This window comes from Vulpes vulpes, chromosome 11 (genome assembly GCF_048418805.1).
Source record: "Vulpes vulpes isolate BD-2025 chromosome 11, VulVul3, whole genome shotgun sequence".
Lineage (NCBI taxonomy): Eukaryota > Metazoa > Chordata > Mammalia > Carnivora > Canidae > Vulpes > Vulpes vulpes.
In genome coordinates this window covers 11,777,410-11,805,189 of record NC_132790.1, presented here as the reverse complement: position 1 = coordinate 11,805,189, position 27,780 = coordinate 11,777,410, and the positions used below count along the sequence as shown (strand labels likewise).

Sequence of the window (27,780 nt, the reverse complement as noted above, 5' to 3'; positions counted from 1 at the left end):
CCCCCCTAGTTTTTCCATCTTTACCTGCTCTGTGTCCTACTAAAGAGCTGGTCCTCAGAGCACACCAACCAGGCCTCTCTGGTTGGGTTCTTTCAATGGAGTCACTGGCTGGAGATCATAAGGAGGAGAAAAGAGAGTTTAGGAAATTCCTTCCTTGCTTCCTGATGTGGTTTTGAGATGATCTCTTCCATGGTTGCACAGCCTCTTCCATGGTTCCACTGGGACACCAGCAAGATATTTCCTCCCCGTTTCTCTAGGCTTAGACCACAGCATCTCTAGTTATCAGTACCTGGGTGCCTCAAAACAGTTGTTTTACCCTTTACCTTGACATAAATAGCCTTTCATTGAATTGTCTTCCAAATCCCATCTGAGTGGATTTCTTTTCCTGCTGGGACCTGCCAGGGCTGTGAAAATAAATGGGATATGCATTCTGGCTGAATGATGGTCTCTTTCCTTAGTTCCTGGCTTCAGAGTCCTTATCAATACACCTGTGAGGACTCTAAGACCAGATCTAAGATGCTATAGAGTCAGCAACCCAGTGAAAGAAAGACACTTAGGTATGGTCACAGGGTAAAAGATAAGCGTAGGATCCTTATCTCCCGTGCTGTGCTCTTCCTACCAACTCCTGGACCTTCTCTTGATGCCACAGTGACATGAGGAGGATGTATAAATTAGGACTTGTTTACTTGTAAGCAGAAGGAACGAAAACTCAAGTCAGCTTAGGAGAAATTTAAAAAGATATTGTTAGAATATAGATGTGTCTCATGGAACTTCCAGGTCAGGTAAGCTGTTAGATGCTCTTCTCAGGGAAAATTTTTGGAAACCCAAGTTCTCTGCCTTTTAGGGGCCGGCTATTCTATTTGGCTCCATTTTATCTCTTCAGCCTCTGGTTCCTGAATGATCTCTGCCACTTCTTTGCTCTGCTACATTGGGTTCTACCCGGCTTGAACCATTCCACAGAAGTGTCTGGAATTTCTACTATGTGCCAGACACTGCACCATAAGATAGGGCCTCTGTTCTTGTGGAGCAGAGGGTAAGAGAGAAGGCAATAATCAAACAGATAAATAAACCAAGAAATTTCAGAGAGTGATACTTGATATAAACAGGAGGATGACGGGGGAAGGTTCTTCTCATTTGGGAGGTCAGGGAAGACCCCTCTCAGGAATATGACATGACCTGAGAGAAGATGTGATCCTGAGAGAGAGAAGAATCATATAGAGTTTTGTGAGCCAGAGTAAAGGGTCTAGAATTTTTATTCTAAGGCAAAAATAAGCTGTCAAAGACTTAGATTAGAGGAGGATCCTCATCTACATTGGTAAAGGATGACTCTGACTGCTTTGTGGTTAATGGAGTCTAGATGGTTATGGATTCAATATGGAAGTAGAGCAGACAGGATGGACTGACAAGCTGGGTGTCAGGGGGGGGGGGTGATGAGTTAAGAGGAATCAAAAGATGACTTTTATTTTTTTTATTTGATTTATGTGTTTTTAATCAGCTGGTCAGAGGTGGTACCATTTAATAACTTGCCTTGATTCCAACTTATAACCAGGTCCAGGGCCTTCCACTCTCCAGATGGGGAAAGTTCTTTCCTCACCAGGCTCCATAGCTTCCTCATTGGCTCCCTGTGCCCACACTGACCACCTCTCTATTGACAGACTCCGTTCTGTCTGGGAACCTGGGCCATGTTCTTCAGGGTTAGGAGCAAGTTCTTCAGAGCAGCACCACACAGTGCCCCACTTAGGGCACCCCCAACCATAGTGAGGCAGAGTCCCAGCCATTAGGCTTTTCCCCATAGATGGTAGGGTCCTTGCAATCCCAATTTAGGATATCTCTCAGCCCTTGTCTCCAACTCAGATCTAGAATCACTGAGATCTGGCTTGTGTAATTGCTCTCGCTGGCTTCCTTTCAAATGTATGTTTTTCAACTCTAACCTGGCCGCGATTGTCATTCCTAATTTCTTCTTCCCCTACCTCCCAGGGGAGCTGGGATGTTCCTTCCTTGACTCCTCAAGGCTCTGTTCCTATTTTGGCCCCCCACTTTAGGAAAAGACCCTTCTGGTTCTCCTTCTGCATCCTAGCTGAGCTAGCCCCTGACCATCTGTCTCAGCAGCAGCTGTACTTCCTTCTGCCCTCTGTACCTATGTTCTTGTGTTGTATCTTGTGAAGCTTGTGGGGCCTAGAGTCAGTCAGACCTGGGTTTGAATCTTTGATCTTCCACTCCCTGCCTATGTGATCCTGGGAGAGCTACTTAGTCTTGCTTAGTCCCTGTTTCCTCACCTCTAAAATGGGAATAGTAATAACTATCAGATAGTATAACTATCGTTAGATCATGATGAGACGTAAAGAAGGTAAACCATAATATCCTGGAAGAAGTCAATTCCTATTGATATAGTAGTAGTAGTTCTTTTTATTATTTTGTTCCTCTTCTTAAGACCTCACTTTGTGTGTGTGTGTGTGTGTGTGTGTGTGTGTGTGTGTAATCCAGTGTAGGGCTTTAGGGCTTGAACACACAACCCTGAAATCAAGACCTGAGCTGAGATCAAGAGTTAGATGCTCAACCAACTGAATTAACCAGGTACCCCAAGACCTCACTTTTTAAATTACCCTCAAATCTTTTCTTCTTTCTGAACCCGGGAGCCCAAGAAGCAGAGAAAATAGTGGACGGACACTGGAGAGGGTGAAGTGGCTTCTAGAGCCAGGTCCTTGATAGGCCTCCTTCTAGAAGGCTTCTGAAGCTCTCCCCAGGCCAGCCAGAGCAAGCTTCTGAGACCCAAAGGGTCGAGCAATGTCCACTGAGTCACTCCCTCAATTAGACACTGAGACAGTGACAGAACTTTTCTCTGCTGTATCTCTTATGAGCTTGTCCTGCTGTTTTTGGAAAGACGATGTCCCCTTAGACTTTGGAAAGAGGGCCTCTGTCTTAGCTCAAAATGCATGGCCACAGCTCTGATGCTGGAGTCCCCAGGAGCACTGGGGTTAAGGAGGCCGGCCAGGAAGGCGTGTGACGGCCAAACAGCTGGTGCTGGTCTGGCACCCTGATGACCTTTCCTCCTGAGCCAAACAGCTTTCAGTTCATTGTCATGGAAGCAGAAACTATAGCCCCTCCTTCTAGAATGGCAGTCTTCGAAGGTTAGTGGGCATCAGGATCACCCAGATGGTTTGTGAAGCCATAGCTTGTTGGACCCCAGCCCCAGAGTTTCTGATTCCTCAGTTGTGAGGGGAGACCTGAGAATTTGCATTTCCTATACAAGCCCAGGGTCACTGGTTGGGATCCTCTTGTAAAAACCATTGCCCTGAGGAATGGCTTATTTCCATGCTTACTCATTCTTCTGCAGCCCATCTGAGAGCTGGAAATAGGGGCAAGGCAAGGGGGTGGGGATCCTGGGTTCTTAATTCTATTAACTTGTTCTGTGGCTTTATTTCCAAAGGTGGTTTTGGTTGGAAGTAATGGAAAATAGCTTATTACTGTAAGGCAGGGAACTTCTGGGGAGGATGCTTAGGAATCTCTCTGAATTCAATGAAGAGCTGAACAATTCAGGCTTGGGAAGGGCAAGTTAGCCCTGAGGCCCTCAGTGCCTGGAATTCATGTGCCTGCTGTCCAGGGCACTCCAGTTCAGTGTTCTGGCCACTAATAACCTTTGGTCTGACCAGTTACAATTCCAGATGCTGGGCAGCCCGGGTGGCTCAGCAGTTGAGCATCTGCCTTTAGCCCAGGGCGTCATCCTGGAGACCCGGGATCAAGTCCCACATCGGGCTCCCTGCATGGAGCCTGCTTCTCCCTCTGCCTGTGTCTCTGCCTCTGTGTGTGTGTGTGTCTCTCATGAATAAATACATTTAAAAACTTTTTAAAAAATTTATTTTTTTAAACTTTTTTAAAACTTTTTAAAACTATTTTTAACTATTTTTTAACTATTTTTTAACTATTTTTAACTATTTTTTAACTATTTTTTTTTAACTTTAAAAAAAATTATTTATTTATTCATGAGAGACACACAGAGAGAGAACTTTTTAGGAATGCAAATTCTCTGATTCAGAATCGCTCTAAGGCCTCTTAGATCCCTTGCCTGACGATGTGATTCCAGGTTCACTTGTGGGAGTTTGGCATTCCTTTTTCCTAAAACCTTTTTACCATCCAGATGGCCCATGGGACTGCCCTGCTGAGCTGTCCTGGGCCCATGGAGTGGATGGGCTTGTGAGAACACAAACAGGGGATTCTGGGATGGGGGTGCAGGGTGGGAAACCACAACAGACAACGGAGGTAAGCCTGATTATGACAGGCCTTCCTGGGTGTTCTCTGGTGGGGCTGCCTGGGGGGAGGCCCAGGGCCAGCACAGACTCTGCTTGGAGATGTCCAGCATAGTGTGAAAGCTTCAAGCAGTGGACAAGTTCTTGGATGCCGAACGCTTCCCTCCTTCTGCAGGCCTGTTCTCTTAACTCCCTGGACTTGGGGCTCTGGATGTTGCTACTTGTCCTACATCATGGCCCTGCCAGGTCTTCTCCTCCATTCGTCCTCCCACCGAAGTCTGACCATGACTGTAATGTGGTTCCAGCTCCCTCGGGCAACACATGCCCTGTTCTATCTGAGCTCTCCTGCTGTACCCTGATTGGGGCCTTGTCGTCCCTCATCTGGTCCTGGGGGCCGGGAGCCCTCCTAGGCCAGCTTCTCAACAGTGCCCAGAGTCTCTGAGGTATTCCCTCCAGATCCCTTCAGAAAAGTGCACCCTCGCCTTCTTCCACTGACCTTGAGGTATGTTGGGCCAAGCAGATTTGGAGCTGAGGTGGGGGGGCTGATTACTGACCTGGCTGGCTCAACTGTAAACCCGAAATCTTCCCTCCATTTAGGTCTGAACTTGCCCTTACTAAAGTAATTTGTGACGTTGGTGGAGCTGGAGGGGAAGTAGAGCACGGACTCAGGCTTCAGGAGACCTTTGCCTAAGGCAGCTCTAGACAATTCCTGAGGCTTCTTTTGGTTGTGCACAGCCACGGTTGTGCCTCTGAGTGCGTGCTCGGGTGCGCATGTATCTCCTTGCCTGTGTGTCTCATGTTCATCTGCGAGGTTTCCCGAGCATGTCTGTATAAAGCTGGCCTGCATGTCACAAGCTCTGAGGCCACCGGCAGGTGACTTAAACCACTCAACCTCCATTTTCCTTGTCTGTACAATGAGATAATAGTAACTTCCACAAAAAGTGACGACTTTTTGTAGCAAAACGAAAATGCACATAAGCCCCTTCCACAGTTCTTAGTACTCCTGCGTTAGGCTATCATTACTACATGCCTTATGCAAGTGGCTTAGTCTCCCTATGCCTCAGTTTCCTCATGTGTACGTTGGGGACAACACCAGAATGCAGTGTTATTGTGGGGATCAGGGGAGTTGATATCGGCAAAGTACTTAGCACCGTGCCCTAAGTCTTAGTGACTGTAATGCCTTGTATCTTTTGGTGTATCTGGGTGAGAATCTCTGAATTTGTGAATGTCTCTGGGCAAGTGTCTCTGCTCGTGTGTGTATACACGTATGTGCCTATGGTGTATCTGTGTTTATATGGCCAGACGGGCCTCTTGTCTCTGGGTGGAGTTTGCTGTTGGCCCAAGCCTGGACTCCCTAAGCCAGCCAGGCCGGCGCTAGGGATGGAATTTCCATTAAGAATTAAACAGGACAGCACTGGGAAGCCAGGCAGACAGAGAGGAGGGGGTCAAGGGGGATGGTGTTCCAGCTCTGAGCTCCCCTGGGCGGCCTCAATTCCGAACTGCCTTGCCTTGGAGAAGGCCTCTGCCACCTTCGCCTTGACTTCAGGCTTGGTGGAGCCATGGCCCAGAAGGATGAGCGAGGAGAGAGGAGTTGCCCGCAGGGGCCTCTGTAGGGAGATTTGGAGTTGCTGCAGCCATGAGGCGGCCTCCGGGGAATGGAGAGGCGGCCAGCGAGGGTAGAGGCAGCTGGGGCCTATGGGGCCGACAGGAGGCCAGGAGACTGGACTGTACAGTAGGTATCTGGGAAAGTGAGTGTGTGTGTGTGTGTGTGTGTGTGTGTGTGTGTGTGTGTGTGTGTGTTTACTGGGGAATGCAGGGTGGGGGACATTCATGCAAGTGCCCTAAAGGAACCTCTAGCAAACCAAGTCTGTTCTTCTCTTGCTCTGAAACCCAGGCACAAATTTTGGTCCTGGAAATAAAAGGTTTCTGAGGCTTTTGCCAGTACTTATCCTGTTTATGACCTAAGCCTCATTCCATTACTAGCATACTAAAAAATATCTTGGCTTTCCAGGTACTTTTACATTCCTGGTCTCATCTCACACTTGTAACGCCCTCTGAGCTAGGCAGATTATTATGATTCCTATTGTAAATAGGGGAAAACTGAGTCATACAGAGGCTAAGTGACTTGTCCAAGGACACCCAGATAGAAAGTAGTAAAGGCAGGATGGAAAGTTAGGTCTCTTTGAGGAGAAAGTCCAGACTTTTTTTTTAAAGATTGTATTTATTTATTTGAGGGGGAGAGAAAGGGGGTGGGAATTGGGCAGGGAGGGCGGGCAAAGGGAGAGTGAGAGAGAAGCAAACTCCCCGCTGAGCAGGGAGCCCGATGTGGGGCTCAATCCCAGGACCTGAAGATCACGACCTGACCTGAAGGCAGATGGTTAACCTACTGAGCCACCCAGGCGCCCCCAGACTATTTTTATTATACAATCCAACCTACCAGAAATGGACTCAGAGAAAAGATTCCGCAAACAGTGCCCATTCGAGGGAGGCTGAGGCCCCAGTGTTAAATGCCCAGCCATGTGGGTGTCTGGGGCCTCAAGATCTGCTCCCAGGCCCTGAGACAGATGTGGTTGAAATAGGAACCCAAGCTCCTCTGCAGGGGCTGGGGGGTGGAATCAGGCTCCCCTGGATAGATGGAAGCTGTCGGTGAAGCTGGCTCCTCTGAATGACTTGGGTCCCCAGAGCCTGGGTTCCCAGAGAGCTGGGGCAGTTGAGTTAATGTCAGGAGCTGCGACGTGTGCAGGGTCTGGGTGCAACTGTCCTTGTTAGCCAGGGCCTGGAAAAGCGAACAAAGATATTAGCATCAGGGAAGAGAAGGCTGAGATGGGACCTTGGAGCAGCCATTGTGTCATGGAGCTGGAGCTGGAGCTGGCCTCCTTCCCTCTTCTGAACACGGAGCGTGAGTATATTGATATAGTTTACACATGAGGGATTTCGGCTAGATGCCAAGGAGAACTTCCTGCCAACTAGAGGGTGCAAGGGAGGAAGAGGGCCTGACGGTGGGGGGTTGGGGGGTGCTCGGGGCTGACTTACCTTCATGATCCCCCAGAGTGGCGAGGGCCGTTCAGGCCGGGTTGGATTTATGCCTCCGCAGGGCGGAGGCAATTGGATGGAATGACCTTGCAGCTTCCTTCCCGTTCAGGAATGCAACATTCCTGAGCTTTTGGGTAGGAATCGGCCTTTTTTTCCCCTAGACTTAGCCATCTGACACAGAGGAGTCCAGAGGGGAAGTTTGGTGTGCCCCGAGCCAGAAAGGAGTCTCGACAACCAGCCTCTGTGGTTTTTGGCAGGTCGGTGACCTTACCTGGGCCGCTTAGATTCCGAAGGGAAGCACCTGCGGCGCATAAGCCAAGTCGCGCGCCAGGCATTTGGGGACCGGCTCCCTCCGCAGAGCGTGGGAACCGCGCCGACCCCCCCCCCCCCGCCCCTCTGCAGATGCTGCCGCGCGCGGGGCGCACGTGGGCACCCCGACCTCCTCGCCCCCGGGGGTGCGCCCCGGCCCTGCCTCCCGCGGGCCCGGGCTCTACTTAGGCGGGAGCGAGCGCCCCGACGGGGCCGCCGAAGGAGCTCCGCGGCCCGCGGGGATGGGGCGGGGCGCGCGGGCGTGGAAGGTCCCGCGGCGGGGAGCGGGCAGGGGGCGGGCTGGGGGCGGGGGCGGGGCGGGGGCGGGGGCGGCCCCTCCCGGCCCGGCCTCGGGAGCCCCGCGGCGCCCCGCCTCCGAGGCCGCGGCTCCCGCCCGAGGAGCCCCCGACGCGCCCTGGCGGAGCCCGCGGCCCCCCGCGAGCCTGGGGACCTGTGCAGCGCGCGTGCCAGGCCGTGCGTGAGTGGGGGGGCACGTGGGGGCGCGCGCGGGGGCTCAGGTGCAGCGGGCCGCGCTGTGCGGGGGGCCGGGGCCGCGGGGGCCCAGGGCTGGGCGCGCTCGGAGGCGCAGGGGGCCTGCGCGCGGACTTCCCGGGTGGCCGAGCTTGTGCCCAGCTGGGATGTCTCCCCTGTGGGTCGTTCGGGGGCGGTAAGCGGGGCGGTGGGGGGGGCTCGGAGTCCTTGCGCGACCCCGGGGTCGGTGGCGCTCCGGCCAGGGCCAGGGCGCAGCGTGGGGGAGCCGCCGGCCACCCCAGGAGGCAGGAGGGCATGAGAGGACAGTGAGGGGTTGAGCAGGCCACCCGTCAGTCGTGCGCGCTCACCAACACCCGAAGGGCACTCCCACCCCCACGCCCAGCCGCTCCTGTGTACACACGTTGCGACCCACACGCGCCAGCCTTGCGTGCACTTCCAGTGGGGACGTCCACGCGGACACTCGCATGCTTTCAACACGTGTACCTGTGGACGGTGACTTGTATGCAGCACGTACCTCCGTGTGTGCGCTGTGCATATGCACAAACATGCCCCCCTCCCAGCCCCCAGCTTTCGGGCTCTCAGCCTCCAGACCTCCTTTCTGGGTCCCCTTTAGCCTATGTATGGCACCTTGGACCAAGGAGAACTTGGCCATGGTGAGGATTATCTTTTTAAAGATTGTATTTATTTATTCATGAGAGACAGAGAGAGAGAGAGAGAGAGAGAGAGGCAGAGATACAGGAGGAGGGAGAAGCAGGCTCCATGCAGGGAGCCCGACATGGGACTCGATCCTGGGACTCCAGGATCACACCCTGGGCCTAAGGCAGGCACTAAACCTCTGAGCCATCCAGGGATCCCCTGGTGAGGATTATCTTAAGTAAGGGACTTTGGCTGTGGATTCTGGGCAGATGCTGGATAACACAGTGCCTCTGGGGGTTCCCGTTTGGTCTAGAACTGAGGCTGCCAGTGTAGCCTGGGGCTTAAGGGTCCTGGACTCAGAAGCAGCTTTTACCCTCTTACAAATGCAAAGGCCAGGCTTGCAGACTGAGGCAGAGAGGCGGCTCTGGTTTGCTCTGGATTCCCCCTGCTGTGGAAAAGCCATGAGCCTTCTGGGGACTGGGGCCATACCGCTGTCACTTGACAGGGAAGGACAGTGAGTCGAGCTGGGCTGATTCTTTCTCTTTGGGTTTTTTTTTTTTTTAATTCATTTATGATAGTCACAGAGAGAGAGAGAGAGAGAGAGAGAGGGGCAGGGACATAGGCAGAGGGAGAAGCAGGCTCCATGCACCGGGAGCCCAACATGGGATTCGATCCCGGGTCTCCAGGATCGCGCCCTGGGCCAAAGGCAGGTGCTAAACCGCTGCGCCACCCAGGGATCCCCTCTTTGGTTTTAATCAACCCTATTTTGAGTCTCCCATCTCAGGCTAGGCTGCAAGAGCTGGCTTTGGGTTTGCTTCCTCTCCCTTCCCCCAGTGGTTGTCTCTTTGCTTGATAGAATCTTGTTCTCCCTGGCCTCCTTCCCCCGGGGACCACTGGGGACACACTAAATAGTGCTCGGAGGAATTGTTGTTGTTATGATGGCTTCTAGAACTCTTCCATCCATGTCATTCTTCTCTGGACAGGCTTCAGTGAGGGGCCCTGACTTACGTGCTCCTTCACCTGGGAAGTTAGATGACATTGGTTTTATCTTACTTAGTGTTTATGGTTTGGCCCAAGGAGTGTCTGAGCTCTCACCCCACCAAATCTCCTTATATGCAGGGGAGAGATGATCTTCAGCCATTTCCCGAGCAGGGTGCAGGGAGCTACTCTCCCCTGCCCTGGTCCTCAGCCTGACCCCTGGGGATGGTTCAGTAAGGGCAGGCTCTGGTCAGCCCGGCAGCCTTCTTGCAGAGTGAAGGAAGTCTGCATACCTTCCCTAGCCTTCCCCTTTGTAGGGGCCCCAGCCACCACAGACTCAAGAAAACACTAGAAAACTAGGGGACTCATGGTGACTCAGTCCTGGTCTGTTTCCTCTCCCCCCAACCCCCCTCCCTTAATCAAATACATGTACCTGCTAGTCCAGAACTTCAGAGCAACAATGGGGAACCATAGAGCATCAGGGCAACCCCACAGGGTTAACATAGTTCCAGTTTAAGGAGGACAAATCAGACAACAGAATAATAGCAATTATGACGTGTAAGAATGGTAATAGAAACGTATTTATTGAATCTTGAATATATGCTTTATTTCCTTTACTTTTCACAGCAACCTTCTTAGGTTAATAGTCCCATTTTTTTTTTTTTTCCTGACAAGGAAACTGAGGCTGAGAGTGCTCAAGGGATTTCTATAGGTCTGTGTGACCCCTGAGCTCATGACATAACCTGTGTGTTTCTCTTCCTACTCTGGCTGCTAGGAAGCTCTCAGTTCATCACATTGCTTCACCGTAGTACTTGTGTTAACTGGAACCCTGGCTTTACCTTTAATCTCTGCTTTAACAACGATGTGGTACACGCATCTTTGAATGCAAATTCCCATATCCTTTGTAGAAAGAGATCAGAATAAATAAATGAACAGCCAGCAAGTAAGCGTTTTATTTGCCTGTGAGGATGGGAAGCATGTTGCATAGATTTTTGGGGGGGACACTTCCAATTTCAAATATTTCACTTGGTTTTCAAACCATGTCTTAATTTTGGCTTCTTGTATCTTTGGACTCAGACTCATGACTATGTCTTGGGGCTTTTCTTTCTAGCAGCGCCGGGAGATAATGCCCATCTCTGTGCTGGCTCAGACAATGGGGATTGTTGGGAATGAATTGGGCCATTGATAAATGCCCCTTGCTCTGAGTACTTCAGCTGCCAGCTCCTCCCTGTCTCAAAAGCCTGAGTGTCTGGATGCCCGAAGGAGTGTGACCCCTGCCCTAAGCCTGGCCCTGGCCCCAAGGCCACCCCTTCTTCATGTGACCTTGTCTAGGCCCAGGGCTCTGCTGGGAGGTCTGTGTCTCTTGGACTTGAGCTCTGCCTCCCCCAGCATGGACCACATAGTCTCTGATCAGGATGGCTCTTCTGGAACCAGAGCTCAGGTTGGGGAGTCTGGGGTCCGGAATGTGGAGGGACATACAAGGAGGCTTTTCTGCCCCCTTTCCCAGACCTATGAGGTCATAGACACATGCTCACTTTTTTCTCCTTCCCAATGAGGAGGTTTCAAGTCTACCAAGTGGTTAGGGAGTTATTTGTCACCTCTTACCTATAAGAGATGTAGGCCACCAGGGGCCTCTGAATGCAGGACAGGGCTCTGGCTGCATTGAAAGTTGCTGAGACTTGTAACTAATTGACTCCAAGACTGATTATTTTACCCTGCCCGATGCCATTAATGTTTGGCAAGGGGAGCAGTGGAAGGCAGTGTTTAGCACTAAAGAATGGTTAGAAGGACTCTAGTGGTGTGCTTTTAGGCACTATATTGGGGTTCTGCTTCTCAGTATGCATGAGGTCACCCCCTCCCCCCTCCCCCCCCCCACACTGGTGGCTGTTAACCACATTTAACATTGATCCTCCCAAAAGCATTTGGTTACAAAGTGGGAAGGAGGAGTCATTGGCCTGAGGTCCTGGGAAACACCTGGTACTAAGTGATGTGCAGGTGGGCTGGTGCACGTGAGGGGTTTCCTCCTTCCCGATACACGTCATGTCAAAAAGGTAAGACAGATTTGATTGCGTCTCTGCTGAGAATTTGAGGTGTTCCCAGGACTTTTAGTGCCACCAAATGAGAAGAGGTTTAAGATCCAGCAACAGTGTTGGGCCTGCTGTCAGAGTGGCTGGGGGAAAGGCTAACTCCCGGTTACTCCCATTCATTTAGTATCTGCTAAAGGCCAGCCCCTCGTTGGGTTCTTTGCATCTTTTGTTTCATGAAACCTCTGAAGTGACCCTGTGAGACAGGCACTCCTGTTTTGAAGATGGGGAAGCTGAAGAACTGGCCATGGTTACATCCATGTGTGTCTGACGTCGGAGTCTGTAGTGAGTGTCTGCAGAGAACTCCGGTTCAAAAGGTTTGAAAATGGGAAAATCCACCCCTTTGGGACAACGGGGAAAGGCGAAGGGCCCGACTTCTCTGGCCCTGGGACTTGAACATCAGCATCGTAGGCCTTGCCAGGCTCAAACGGAGACTGCCCCTCTGTGGGAAGCAGGGGTGGGGTCGGGAGTTTGCTTGGATTGGCAGGGATCACCCCCATTCTCTTGGGGTGGGCAGCACTGGGCTTCTGTGGCTTTACTTCTCCCCTGGATCACTTCTCCCCTGCCCTGGGAATGGAGCCTCCACCCAGACTCTGCGATGCAGCCAGCTCAGTCTCCCTCCCCCTCCAGGGTCCCCTCGGTGCCAAGCTCTGGGGGAGTCCAGGATCCTGTGAGGACGTCTCTGGGCAGACCAGACCCCATCACGGCATGATGCAGTGTCTATAGGCATCAGCAATTTGGCTGGGTTATTGTGTGTCGTGTTCACTTTCTGCTGGAGAAAGGGAGGTTTTGTCTTACAACCCAAATATCCTGGGTTTGGAAACCATGTAAAATACAGCCTGTGGTCGGGGAGTGTGGGCTGCATTGTGGGCCTGTGTGTGGTGCTGGCTTAAAGCACATGGTTGAGAGACAGAATGATGGACTCAGGCTGTCTCACTGCCTCTGATAGAGGGTCAGAGGAGGGCTGTACGGGCTGGCAGTGTGCAGAGAAAAGAGCATGGGCTTTGTCATCAGAGGGATCTGACCTGGAGCCCCCAGTTTCCTTGTCTGTAAAATGGGGTTCCTTATAACGCTCTGGCATTGCTAGCACTAGATAGTTTGCTGAAGTGTAGGCTCTGACATAGGGTAGGGGAACCACGAATGGCATATCCTTCCTCCTTATCCCACTCACCTTCTGGGGAAGACCACCAGACTGATGGGCAACAGACCTGGACTCCAGCTCTAGCTCAGCCTCTGGGTACACTGGGTTAACTTACTTCCTCTGCGTCTCACTTTCCTTGTGTGTAAAATAAGGGAAGAACAGATTTCTCTCACTTTCTGTAGTTTTTGAACATAATGAAGTCAAGGGGGTCTCTCAGAAGATGCAGAAAGTTCAATTACTATTTTTCATTTATTCACACCACAAATCCTAACTGAGACCCTGTGGTGTGCCAGGGTCTGTGCAGGGCACAGGGAATAGAGATGAGCAGGGCAGATCCTGGTCCTCCAACCGCAGTCAGACCATGTGGTTTGTAAGCAGTGACAGGCTTGTCTGTGGGACATGATCCCAGCGGGTCCTGGACGCCTTGGTGTATCAGAAGAGGAAATGTCGTGTCCTACTGGGGCAATCAGAGAGGCCTTCCACGAGGTGGAAACTCTTGGTCTGGATCTGGGAAGATAACAGGAGGTCTCTAAGAGGATCAGAGGAGGGCATTCTAGGCTGAGAGACCAGCACATGCTAAGACAGAGTGTCGTCTAGTGTGGTAAGATTAGGGAACTTGAGGCAGTCTGACGGGAGTGCGTGGTATGGGGTCATTGGGAGTGATGAGAAGTGAGACGGGAGACATTACAGAGGGCTCTCCGTGGATGTCAGGCCTTGAAGGCTGTGTTAATGTGTTTGGATTTTGTCATGACAGTCATGGGCAGGCACTAGGGGCTTTGAAGCTAGAAGCAGGGGAGGGTCATTGTTGGATATGGGCTCACTCATTCATTCAACAAACGAAGAACCAAGCAATTTGTATGTTGCTTGTTCATTTGTTTGTTTGTTTGTTTTTTAATTTGAGAGAGAGAAAGAGTATGATAGAGCATGAGGGGAGGGGAGGGAAGGGAAGGGGAAGAGGGAGAGGGAGAAGCAGACTCCCCGCTGAGCAGGGAGCCCAATGTAGGACTCGATCCCAGGACCCTGAGATCATGACCTGGGCCAAAGGCAGACATTTAACCAACTGAGCCACCCAAGGCGCCATGTATGTCACTTTTAATTTGGATACCATATCGAATTAATGAAAAGTTGCAAGGCTGGTGAAAGAAATCCTGCTTTATCCAAATCCCTTAGTCATTTCAGGACGCTTCATTGACTTTATCGTTTTCATTCTCTCTCCAATAATATAAAAAATACATTATTTTTATTATTTATGCATATTTCGGTTCTCTATAATGTATCTTATTGTTTATTATTATATTCATTGTTTTATGATGTATGCATATATGAATACATATATACAATATTCATATTTCTGATGAATTCAAGAGTAAATTAGAGACACGATGCCTCTTCACCCCGAAATGCTTAAGTGTGCATTTGCTTAAAAAAAGAATATTCTCTTACCACAGTACACTTCTGTCCCGACAGTGGCTTTCCCTTCCTTGCCCCATTCAGGATCCAACCCACAGATTACATTTTGTTGTCTTGTATCCTTGGTGTCCTTACATCTGGAGCAATTCCTCTGCTTTGTCTTTTCCGACCTTCATCTTTTTGACTAGAAGACACCAGTTATTTTGTTGGCTATCCCTCCATTGGGGCTTACCTGATGGCACTACCTGATTAGCATATGCATTTTTGAGCAGCAATACTACCGAAGTGAAGTGATCATCTTCACAAGCACAGGATGTGGGGACTGTCCCAGTGCTGGTGATGGAAGCCCTCATCTCTTGCTTAAGGTAATGTTCACCAGTTTCTCCATGGTGAAATGACTGTTGTACCCTCTGTAATTACTAAGTAGTTTGTGGAAAGATATTTTGAGATAATGTAAATACTCTCAAACTTTTACCCACTAATTTTATCATCATTGACACTGCTGAATGCATGGTTTCTTCTATATTTACTAGTTGGCATCCTAGGGTAGTCCAGCTCTTTCCCTTCTCCTTTTCTTTCTCTTTCCACCGCTCCCTTCTTTCATCACTATGAACTAAATTTTTAAAATGTAAAAAAAATAAAAAAAATAAAAATTTTAAAATGTATTCAGTGGGTCCAAATCAGTTCATATATTTTATTTTGATCTTCAACTTGCCCCAGATTTGATCAGTGGGAAGCTCCTCTGTGAACTGGCTCCTGTTTCTTCATGCCTTGTCACCATGATGCTCTGAGCATTTGCTTACTAGCTACTGTAGCAAAATGTTCCGGGCTCATTTTACTTTTTTCTTGCTCTGACCCTGGAACTAGCTGTTTCTCCAAGAAGCCCTGGATCCTTTTAGTGGAGAATGGTATTTGGAAACCAAGATCTGGGGCAATATGTGCTCCTTGCTTTTGGGTGTGCTGTTGTTTCTATGCCCTCTTAGCAAACAAAGCTAGGACATATACCTATATAGGACCTATAGGTATATGTCCATATTTATTTTTATGATTAAGAGTACAAGAAATTATTTATATTTTTAGAAAGAAAAAACCCCACAAAAGACTGAAATAGGGAGTAGTAGCATACAGGTACTTTAGATTGAGTGATCAGAGAGGGCCTCTTTGAGGAAGTGAGATGTAACGAAAGCCTGGAGTTTGTTTTAATGACAAGGTCCTCGTCATATATGTTAGATCTCCTTGAACAGCTCTTTCATCCACACAGCTGCGCACGTCGGGAGTGCTGGCAATCCTCCTCAGCACCTCTCTCCCTCAGAGCCTGTGTGTCATCCCTCACCAAGTCTGGTTGATGTTCTCCTGTAAGTATCTCTGAAATTCGTCACTTCTGTATGTCCATCTCCATTAGGATCCCTCGGGTTCAAGGCAGCATTTTCATCTTTGTGCAGTAGCCCCACCAGAGCCTCGTAACTGGTCCAGCTGTGTCCATGCTGGCTCTCTCCAGTTTGTTCACCACACACAGCTAGAGTGCCTTTCAGAACACAACTTGTTCATGTCATTTCCCTCCTTGAAAATACTTCAGTTGCTTCCTGTTGATCTTAAGATAAAGACCGAACACAAAGTCTTGTTTGTCTGACCCTACCACCATCTCCTACATCCTCCTACCCAGCTCCTTTCTGCCATACTGGCTTTGTCTCAGTCTCTTGGGCTTGTCAGGCTCCTCCCCTATCATTGACCATTGCATTTGCTGTTCCTTCATGTCTTAGAACGCTCTTCCTTCATATCTTCACATACTGAATTCCTACTTGTCTCTCAGTTCTTAGCCCAGTTGTCACTTCTGTGACCTCCACAGCTCTGTCCAATCCCATTTTTTAAGGCTTTAAAACACCACTTACCCCTTTCAAGGGTTTATCACAGTTGTAACTTTAGATTTATTACAATTATCACATGATAATTAATGCCTCTTTTTCCTCTTTGACTATGAGCTCTGTGAGGGCTATTCATGTTTGATCCTAGCAGTTATTAATGTTACTGACACATGCCACAAATATTTGTTGGATGAATGAATGAATGAAGTTGTATCAGCTGAGCAACCAGATAGATGGTCATGCCATCAGTAGAATAAGAATTCTAAAGAAGAAGTATATTTAGGGAGGAAGATAAGTCATTTTAGGACATAGGGTATTTGAGGCGCCTATCAGCCCCTCCCCCCAAAGATCTTACCATCTTCTGGGCAAACACCTTAGATTGTCATTCAGCAGCTTTTTGGAGACTGGTAATCTATGACATCTAATCCCTAGATGATTCTAAGGAGCTCATTGGAGGAGGGAGCTAAGTCCCAAGGCATCCTTGAGCTATGGCTTCCCCATCTACCCTGGTTTGTAGAGGATACAGGAGATCCGAGGGGCCTTCAGTGGTCCTGACTTGGCTCCAGAGCAGCTGCTTTGATGAAGGATCTTTAGAAACTTATGTAGGCTCCTTGGAGCTGGAGAGTTATTTGTAGTATACATCACATGGGTCAGGAGCTGACACTTTCCTCCCCACCCCTGAGATTGCACTAGACTTAGGCCTACAAGAGCACTCAGAGAGCGTGTCTTACTACGCCCAGAGAGCGAGCCATCCTTGTGATGAGGCCATTAGCACTGGGACAGACAGTCTATTCATCACTGTGGCTCACTGGCTCTTGCATTCCTCACTCACTCATTCAATGATCTACTTTGTCTTCATTTAAGTCACTTACTCCTTTCACCCCTCCTAACACCCAACTGTCCAGCCACAGACAAGAATTTATGTTGGATTTATCGCAGGACTCAAGGCTGGTGAATCACCTGCATGCCTCCTCTTCTATATCCTTCTTTCACTTGGTTCTCACGGCCCAGAAGCTCAAGGCGAAGAGACCATTGGGGTGGGGAGATTCCATTGTACTGTTTGAGGGCCGTGTGTGATTGCAGGCTGTTCACAGGAAGAAAGGGAAACCAGAAGCTGCCATGAGGATTGCTCTTCCTATCTCACTTTCTGCTCTTCTAGGGTCCTGCCCTCTTTTCCATTTGAAGAGAGCTAGGAAATAGGCTCCTTGATCAGATAGATGGAAGGTGGTAGCTGGGCTCTGCAGAGGTGCTTGGGGCTGAGGTCCAAAGGGGAAAGAGAAACACAGCTCCCTATGCGCTCCACCGTGGAAAAGAGAATGCTTTTGTTTTCTTCTTCATTTTCTAGCAGAATTGTACTTTTAACCCTGTGGGATTTGCAGACCAGCTGGCAGGAGGAGGGAGAAGAGGATTTTAAAATGTGGCATTGGGAACCAGGCAGTAGACTAATCCTGGCCCCATTCCCTCCAGAAGATGCTCTTTCAGTTCTTTAAGTTTGCTGTTTCCAAAGAGTCCCTAAGAACGAGTGCTGTCCATCTGTTGTGACATTGGACAGGATTGGAACTGAGCAGACACAGGACAATGGCAACCATACCAGATAAGAGCATCTTAAAAAAAATGCCTGAAGGTGCCAGGGATCTCAGTTACAGACTCATTCACTCGATCCAGTCAACAACTCTCTACCTAGTACCTATTCTGTGCCATGCATTGTTCTAGGCACTGGAGATACAGCAGTGAGCAAAACACATGCTCTTGTATAATCTGCTTTCTGGTGTGGGAAGATGGACAGTAAGGAGGTTGACATGCTGTATGCAAATGGTACTGAGCACTATGGAGAAATACATGGAAGGCAAGGGAATCCCAAGGGTGGGAGAGGGTTTATACATCTGTAAGGAGTCAGGGAATTCTTTCTGATAAGCAGATATTTAACCAGAGGCCAGGAGGAAGTGGAAGGGCAAACTGTGTGAATATTTGGGGGTAGAGCAGTCAAATGGAAGACTAAAGATAAAATCCATGACATAGGCCTGAGGAGGAACATGAAGGTCCATATGCCTGGAGTGAAATCAAAGCCAAAGAGTTGAAGTCAGTGCAATAATTTGGACAAGGTCATGAAGGGTCTTGTGAGTTATTTGGAGAACTTTGGCTTTTAATCTGGGTGATGGATGGACATTGGAAGGTTTTGAGCAGAGAAATGACATACTCCGGCTGCTACAATGGTGGTTTATTGAGAGTAGGAAGGAAGGCAAGTTAAGAACCTATCGTACTAATGCAGGTGAGAGACGGTGGTGGCCAGGACCAAGGTCCACTTACTCATTTATTCCTCCATCCATTTCAGTTTTTATTCCACCAATGCAACATGGCCTCTTGTCTGAGACTTTCCATCACTGTTCATCTGCTCCTTTGTCCCTCCATCATTTGTCCAGCTACCTTCACTACAAGTGAAGTCTTTATAAGTCTTTACCTGGTACACGTAGAGCATTATGCTAGATGCCAGTTGACAGGGGCATGTTCTTCTGGGACTTGGGCCCCAGTAGGGGGTGCTAGATACACCCATGGGAGATCACCAGTCAGTTAGAAAACCAAGTGGGCCTTGGCAAGTATGAATGGTGTCAGTACTTTAGTATTTTGGGTGCCTTGTGGTTTGGGGAGTATGAGTACGCTTCCAAGGAGGAATTCAAGATTCAATCTGTGTTGAATCTTGATGGGTAGGGACAGCAGATCAGCTCTGAAGAATAGCAAGGAATGTGCCTTGAAGCTTGAACATAAAGGACATAGTGTGGGGGGGTATAGGGTGGTAATGCCAAAAGAGGTGGGGTGGGGTGGGCTGAAGACAAGGTCTGGGGAGTCATGAGCACCAGGCTAAGAAGTTTAGACTTGAGTTAAGATGGGGCACTTGGGTGGCTCAGTGGTTGAGCATCTGCCTTTGGCTCAGGTAGTGATCCCAGGGTCCTGGGATCGAGTCCTGCATCAGGCTTCCTGCAGGAAGCCTGCTTCTTCCTCTGCCTATGTCTTTGCCTCCCTCTGTGTCTCTCATGAATAAATAAATAAAATCTTTTTTTAAAAAAAGAGATACTGGGGAGATGTAACAGGTTTTCAAAGAGATGTTATGAGAGCTATGTTTTAAGGGGTCTTAGACTCATGACCCACAGTGTCCCTGGGGTTGGAGATACTGTTGCAGTGCTCCCCAGATGGACGGTGGGCAGGGATGAGATGATGTGGGGGCTCTACTGGCCAAGAATAGCAAGGTGAGGTGAGTGGCTGTCCCTGGGACAAACTCAGATGTCTCCTGTAACTCACCTTTGAGCAAAGAACACAGAGAAATCTTGAGTTCTGGGCAGAGCAATCTGGAAAATAGTTTGGGTCTCATCTGACCTCTAGCCATGAATGACTCTTATAGATGTTTCTGGGGAGGGATTGGATCGTAGGAACATAATGTTCAGAATAGAAGCTCATCTAACCCACTCCTCTCCCCTTCCAGATGGGGCAATTGGAAGCCCAGAAGGGGCATAAAATGTTCAAGACCATCTAGAGCACACGTGGCAAGAGAAAGGTCAAGCATCTTATTTGAACCCCTGTTGGAGGAATTACTAGATTGAATTATACATTTATATTTTTCTTTCAATGGAAGAGGAAATTCTAAGAAAAAGAAAATTGTTTTATTCATTTACCTCTCTGTCATTTGGCTGAGGTCTGATACAGAGCAGATACCCTGCCCCACCCCATGACCATACTGTCTTCCCTCTTGACCCAGACCAAGAAAGTGTTAGGTGGGCCTCAGAGTGGGCCAGATGTGGGCTCAGGGAGAGCTGCCTGCTGATGGGGGTAGAGCTGGCTCTGGATTCCTCATGCACTTATGTGACCTGACCTGGGACAATTTCTAGCTCAGTCATACTCAGAGCTCTTGGCAAAGGCCCACTGGGGATCATGGGTGTGAGTGAGTCAGTGGGGCAGCAGCCATGCAGATGACTGCTGAGAGGGTAAGGAGACAGGTGTGTGATGGGCCAGGGTGTGCTATGCCTGAGGCCACTGCAGGGGACAAAGTCCTTGCCCAGCTGGAGGTAAAGAGCATCCCCCAGGGGGTTTAGCAGTTCCCACATAGACACCTGGGATACATGTTTGGGATGTAAGTCCAGTCCTTGGTCTGGCCTGAGGCTCGGGGTCCAGAGACTTCACTAGACCCACGTATTTGCTTTTCTGTTGTCCTAACCAGCTAAAGGCCACTTCTTTAAGAACATGTCCTCTCTCCAAAGCATGCAGAAGTCTGCAACTCAAAGGCAGGATTACAGATGGAAGGTCCTTTGACATACCCCCATCCCCACATTCAGGATCCTTGTGGGGAGGGCTGAACTGGAGACAATTTTCTGAAGAGTCACAGGGATTTGGGCTATAGCTCCCGCCAGCCCCGGCCCTGTGGTCTGTGTCACTATTGGATTTGTAATTGATTCTTAAGCTCTTGGTCAACATGTTCTGTTTGTCTTACGCTGTGGAGTCGCAGAGGGTTTCCACGCAGAGGAGAGTGACTTAGACTCATGAGCAAACTGAACTTCTGGATTCAGGAAAATAGGTGCTCAACACCACCACCCCCCCCCCCCCCCCAGTGAGTACCCTGGGGAAGGTAGTGGTGTTTCCTTCAGATGTCAGGTCATTACATTCTCTCTCCAAGGTAGCATCATAGAGCAGAATGGACCAGCATAGCATCATGGGCCAGTATCAGGACAGAACCTAAGAAGGAAGGAAGAAAGAACTTGAATGCTAGTCTGGGTTCAGCTACAAATTTGCTGTTTATTTGGATAAGTCATTCACCTTCTCCTGGCCTTGGTTTCCCTTCACATAAGCTGCAAGATTGGACGAGACAATTCTTGAGGACCTGTCCTCCCGTAACATGCCAGGTTTCTTGCTTACATTATGTTAAAAGAGATTTTTTGGTTAGGCCCCAACTTCTAGATTTCTATCTTGGTCCAGGGCTCATTTTTCACTTCGCCTGAAATGCTACTGTTACAGATTCATTCCTTTGGGTCTTTTAAGAGACTCTTTACTCCATAGACCATATTGCCTAACCAAATGCCTCTTACATTTATGACGTCATATAGAGATACAAAGCAGTGTCAACTCCATTCTTATGTATCATCAGTCTTACAACAGTTGTGCCAGATAATCAAATATATATTATTATCTCCAGTTTGGATAAGAGAAAAGAGGTCCAGAGAGGTTAGTAACTTGACAGAGTTGTCAAGGTTAGTTACCGGCAGAGATGAGAGGTGGTTGTTGGTGTCTTGACGGATGGTGTGATTTTTTGTGCCACCTTCTGGGTGGTTTGGCAAGGGGTTCTAAGGACTGTATGGGATGGGGGCTGTGGTTTTTATCAGGTGCAGAAGTACCAGGATAAGAGCATGAGTCCCCACATCCCCCTGCCATGTGAGGTTAAAGTGTTCTAAGCCAGGGCAGCCCCCGGCCCAGGGCTGAGGGGTTGTGCTGGCCCCTGTGCCTGGATACCCATAGGCTGGCCAGGGCAAAAAGCAGACCCTCTGCAGCTTTCACACACACACACCCACACACGCGCACACACACACACACACACACACACACACACAAAATGTAATATTTCCATGTCTCTGCTCTTATAAATCATGCTGCAAGGAAAGTGGGGTACAGATAGCTCTTTGAGATACTGATTTCATTTCCTTCAGATATATTCTTAGATGCGAGATCACTGGATCATATGGTAGTTCTATTTTTAATTTTCTTGAGGAACCTCCATACTGTTTTCCATAATGGTTGTACCAATTTACACTCCCCCTAGCAGTGTACAAGGGTTCCCTTTTCTCCACATTCTCACCAACACTTGTTATCGCTCGTCTTTTTGATGCTGTTCTGACAGGTGTGAAGTAATATCTCATTGTGGTTTGATTTGCATTTCCCTGATGATGATTGAGGTTGAACACCTTTCATGTATGTGTTGGTCATTTGTATGTCTTCTTTGAAAAAAACGTCTATTCAAGCCTTTCGTACATTTTTAACTGATTTCTAAATTAATTTTTTTTTGCTATTGAGTTGTAGGAGCACCTTATATATTTTGGGTATTAGCCCCTTATCAGATGTACGCTTTGCAAATATTTTTCCCATTCTACCCTTTTCACTCTGTTGACTATTTCTTTTGCTGTGCAGAAGCTTTTTAGTTTGATGTAGTCCCATTTTGTTTTTTGTTTTTTTGTTTTTGTTTTTGGTTTGTTTTTTGCTTCTGTTGCTTCTATTTTCTTCTGTTGTTCAACTTTAATATTCCACATTTGTCTTGATTATGATTGTGGCAACCTCCTTGTCAACAGTCTCATGAGTTGAGGAGTTGGTTCTCATTCTCAGATCCATCAGGCAGGTATGCTTTTCTCAGCTGGTCAGATTTAGATATGGAGCCTCTTTTCTTCACATGGCTAGACAGAAAAACATGGCCTGCTGGATGACCAGCCTTCTCAAGTGGGATGTGAGCTTGAATGGGCTTCCAGGCACATTTTTCACAAAGTCCTGGATAACACTGACTTTCTCTGTTTGTGCAGTATTTTTGCACTGAATGGATGCAGTTAGGGGCCTCTGCTTCATTCTCATTCCGCTCTTCAAATTCCGTCCTCCTCTTGGGATGAGCCTTGAACTTAAGAAGGTCACTAATGGCAGCCTTGTGAATATGATTCAGAGCCACATTGCATGGAGGGAAGAAGAATTTTTCTCCATCTTTGTGCAGCTCACCTCCAAACTCAGGGGCATCACACACACACAAAATCTTAGAATGGTTTTGAGCAGGTAGGGCTGCCACTACAACAAATCTTTTTATTCTGACTTGGAATAAGGTTACGATCAGTTTCCAGTTTTTTTCATCTTGATATTAAGCCATGAAGGGTCTCCAGTGCAAAACCAGAGACGCTTGAAATCCTGGCCCTTTCCTTTGTTCAAACCGGGGGATGCCTTCAAATCAGTTTTTCCACAACTGGTGTTGGGGCAATAGTTGTAGGCTTGCACCCTATTATCCCTGCAGTGCTGGGAAGCTGTGCCTTTATGTAGGATCGGAGTGCCCTGAGGGGAAGTGGGTGAGATTTGGAATGAAAAGGAGGAGGAAGAAAGGGAGGGGTAAGAGGATGAGAGAGGAGGAAGTCCCTCCCCCACCATTGCAATCTTTTTCATTGCCCCATTGAGCCCTGAGTGGCTGCCATGTCATTGTCAAGACCAATTTCAAAGAGTTTTTCTCCTATGCTTTCTTCTAGGAGTTTTGGTCTGAAAATTAGTCTTTAATCTATTTTGAATTGATTTTTGTGAGTAGTATAAATTGGGGTCCTCTTTCATTCTTTTGCATGTGAATATTTAGTTTTCCCAGCACTGCTTATGGAAGAGATTCTCTTTTCCCCACTGAGTGTTTAAGAACACTAAGGCTCCCTGTTAGTTAACCATATACATGGGGAATTATATCTGGGCTCTTGATTTTTCCCACTTGTCTGTGTGTTTTTATGCTTGTCCCATACAGTTTTGAATAGTATAGCTTTATAATATAGTTTGGAATCAGAAAGCTGCCAGTTTTGTTTTTTCTTAAGATTGCTTTGGGGTCATTTGTGATGCCATATGAATTTTAGGCTAGTTTTATCTTTCTGTGAAAAAATGCCATAAGAATTACATTGGGTCTGTAGATGGCTTTGTGTAGTATGGACATTTTAACAATATTAATTATTTTCATCTATGAACATGGTATGTCATTCCATTTATTAGTGTCTTCTTCAGTTTCTTTCATCAGTGTCTTAGAGTTGTCAGTGTACATATTTTTCCTAAGTATTTATTAAATTTATTTGTAAGTTAAATTTAACTGGTTAAATTTATTCCTAAGTATTTTGTTCTTTTTGATGCTATTATAAATGAGATTATTATCTTTATTTTGTTTTTAGATAGTTATTAGTGCATAGAAATGCAACTTTTTTTATATGTTGATTTTTAATCCTGAAACTATACTGAATTCATTCATTAGTTCTAATAGGTTTTTGGTGTATTCTTTAGGGTTTTTTATATATAGCATCATGTCATCTGCCAACAGAGTCCATTGTTTTACTTCTCCCTATCTGATTTGGATGCCTCTTATGTCCTTTACTTGCCTAATTGCTCTGGCTAGAACTTCTAGTACTATGTTGAAAAACAGTGTTGAAAATGGGTGCCCTTGTTTTGTTTTCAACCTTAGACATTATTTTTCTTTTTCAGGAATAATCTTGATTATACATTTCAGATTTAATTCATGAAGTTCTGGGGGAAGAAATCGTGTGGGGATTTGATTGGGATTACATTGTACCTGTACATCAGTTTGCGGTACATTGACATTTTCCTATCTATATATATGAAATTCCTCTTCATTTATTTTGGCCTTCTTTAAAATTTTCTAATAATATTATTTTTTTTTCTCATCAAGGAACTTGTACATTTTAAGGTTAATTTGTGTATACCTTACATGTTTTTGTTGCTCTTGTTAATGTTTTTTCCCCTAAATTTCACTTTACATTTGTGCCAGTGTCTGGGATATACTTGACTTTTGTATATTCATTTATTGCCACTTTCTAAGCCATTGTGTGAATTAAAATAGTTTACTTGTAGATACGTTTGAGTTTTCTATGTTCACAATGAGAGCGACTTGCTAGTTTATGCTACATTTTAATAAAAATTAGAGAATGATGTCATATCTAGGGAAATATGAACCCCTGGAGACTTGGCTTGCCAAGTGGGCTACAGGTTTGTGTTTGGTGGGCCCAGCTCTGTGTAAGGTGTGTGACTGGGTGGGCACAGCCGAGGCCAAATGCAGCCTCCACTCACTCCCTTGGCTGTGTGCTAGTGTGCTTAGGCAGATGTGGCAGCCTTGTGGAGAGTCATATCAACCGTAAATAATGACAGTTTTGTTTCTTTCCATTCTTATACATTTTCTTTCTATTCTAGCTAAGATCTGTGGTACAATAAGGAATACAAGTTAGTGGGAACTGTGCATTTTTATTTTGCTTTTGGTCTCATAGGAAATGCTTTCAACATGTCGTCATGAAGTATGTCAGTCCTGGTATATTTTTTTCTTGTTAGATGGCCTTTAATCAATTTAGAGAAGGTCTATTATATTTCTAGTTTACTAAAATGCTTTATTATAAATGGCTGTCGAATTTTATAAAGTTGTTTTTCTTCATCTGTTAAGATGATCATAAGGTTTTTCTTTTTTAGCCTATTAATGTAGTGGGTTTCATTATCTATTTTCTGATGTTAAAACAGCTAAAACATTAGGCTAACACCAACTTGGCCATGGTATATTATCCTTTTTATATACGGCTGGGTTGTTTGATAGTTTGTTTAGTATATTTTTATCTATGTTCATACATGAGATTGGCCTGTAAGTTTCCTTTCTTGTGTTTGTGCTTAGTTTCTGTATCAAAATTATGTCAGCCTCATAAAATGATTTGAAGTGTATTTTCTTTTTTCTTATTCTCTGGAAAAGTTTGGGTGAGTTTATCTTTTTTTTTTTTTAATGATAGAAACTCATCTGTGAACTTCTCTGTGCTTGGTGTTTTCCTTATGGGAAGATTAATTTATTTCATAGTTATAAATCTATTTCTTCCTGAGTCAATCTTGGCTAATGTATTTCACTATAAATTTGTCTAACATTTATGATATCAATGATATTGCAGAATATTCCTGTCCATATAATATTATTCATAGTATTCTTTTATCTCTGCTGCATCTGTAGTAATAAATTCCTTTTTATTGCTAATATTGTTTGTGTTTCCTTTATTTTTTTTCTGACCTTTCTTCCCTCTGTTCTTCACAGAGGTTTATCTATTTAATCTGTGTCTTCAAAAACTAACTTTAACTCTATTGATCTTTCATTTGTGTTTACATTTTATTTTGTGTCTTCGTTGTGTTTTGCTTCATGTTTGCTCCTATCTTAACTATTTTTCTTCTGCTAATTTCTTTGGAATTATTCTTCCCTTCTCTAAAATGTCATATGTTGAATCACCTGGGTGGCTTAGTAGGTTAAGTGTCCAACTCTTGGTTTTGGCTCAGGTTGTGATCTCATGAGTCCTGAGATTGGAGTCCCAGGTGGGGCTCCACATTCAGAGAAGAGCCTGTTTGAGATTTGTCTCCCTCTGCCCCTCCCCCACATGCATACATACATGCTCTCTTTCTCTCTCAAATAAATAAATAAATCGTTAAAAAATGTCTTATGTTGTGAGAAGTTAAAAATTTTCTAATTTTTATATTTTATTTTCTAGTTTAGTACTGTAGTTTTTGCTTTTGATTTTATTTATCTGTATACCATCTGATTTTTATATATGTATTTTCCTAATAATTTGGATTTGTTTTCTAATTTCTGTTATAATTTCTTCTTTGACCTCTGATTTATATGTTTAAAATATCCAAATTATGGAGGTATTTATACTGGGGTAGAGATTGCAATCCATAGGATTAAATCATTTGAGATTTGTGGAGGCTTGCTTATGATCTAGTCACTAGTCATTAAAAAAAAAAAAAGAACAATTCATGAATCCTTGAAAAGAATGTGTATTCCTGGTAAGTTGAGTGCACTGTTCTACTTATAAACACTAATCTAACTTGTGTCATTCATATTTCCTATTTCCTCAATGATAATCTTTCTGCCTGAGCTATCAATTAATGACAAAATTGTGTTGGGCTTTCCATCTGTAATTCTGGACTCGTTCATTTCTCCTTGAAATTTTGTCAGTTTTTGCTTTGTATATTTTAAGATTATTGGTGTTATTATCTACATCCTCACTGTTATATCTTCTTGATGGGTCAGTCTTTTTATATTTTGTAACAGTTTTTTTTGTCTCCATAATGGTTATTGTCTTGAAGTTTGTTTTGTATTATATGAATACGTTGGCACCAAAAGTCTTTAGGTTTATATCTTTGCAGATATGGTATATCTTTTGGTATATCTTTGGTATATCTTTGGTATATCTTTTGGAGTCTTTAAGTTGTTTTGGGTCTTTTTGTTTTAGAGTATTGTAGCCAGAACATAGCACATTTTCTCTTCTTTTTCTCTACTTCTCTCTCTCTCTTTCTGTGTGTGTGTGTGTGAGTATAATGCACACTTTATAATCTTTGCTTACAATTGGCTAGTTTAATTCATCTCCCCCTTCCTGTGATTTCTATTATTCATTAATACTTGCCCCTCCAAACTTTTTTCTTCTTTTTGATTGCTTTTTTAAATTACTCATTTATTTTTCCCCTCTTAACTTATTTGAATGGTAATATTTACTTTTATTTTTATATATATTCTTTTAGTTATACATAGATATTATAGCATTTATCATAACCTAATAAGGTAACCCTAGATATTACAGCATTAATCATAACCAATAAGACTAAAGTTAATTTACATCTCTATTTTCCTCTTCCTCAAATAAAAGAAACTTAGAACACTTTAACTTACTTTAGTCATCCCCTTTTGAATTTGCATACAGTATTTTAGATTTATTTTTTTCCCTTACCCCACAAATGAGGTATAATTGTTTCTTATAGTTAAGATTTGTTTGGATTTACTCAAATAGTTACAAGTAAGTGTGCTCATCATCCTTTCTTGT

General features: G+C 46.0%; 1 protein-coding gene across 6 annotated transcripts in view; it reads left to right on the top strand.

Annotated features, from left to right (window-relative positions):
• Positions 1-5,672: 5,672 nt before the first annotated feature.
• The window catches only part of INSC (INSC spindle orientation adaptor protein), a 122,959-nt gene continuing 100,851 nt past the window's right edge, over positions 5,673-27,780 (top strand). For 2 of the 6 annotated variants that reach the window (XR_011995089.1, XM_072725582.1), the window contains exon 1: positions 7,929-8,060. Coding sequence is in view for 2 of the 6 variants with exons in the window: in XM_072725580.1 (XP_072581681.1) it covers positions 5,881-5,976 (96 nt within the window). In the remaining 4 variants the exon portion in view is untranslated. Of the gene's footprint in view, positions 5,977-6,855; positions 7,144-7,928; positions 8,065-11,938; positions 12,094-27,780 lie in introns of those variants that run through there. The other 4 variants (XM_072725580.1, XM_072725584.1, XM_072725583.1 and 1 more) reach the window with 4 other exon arrangements.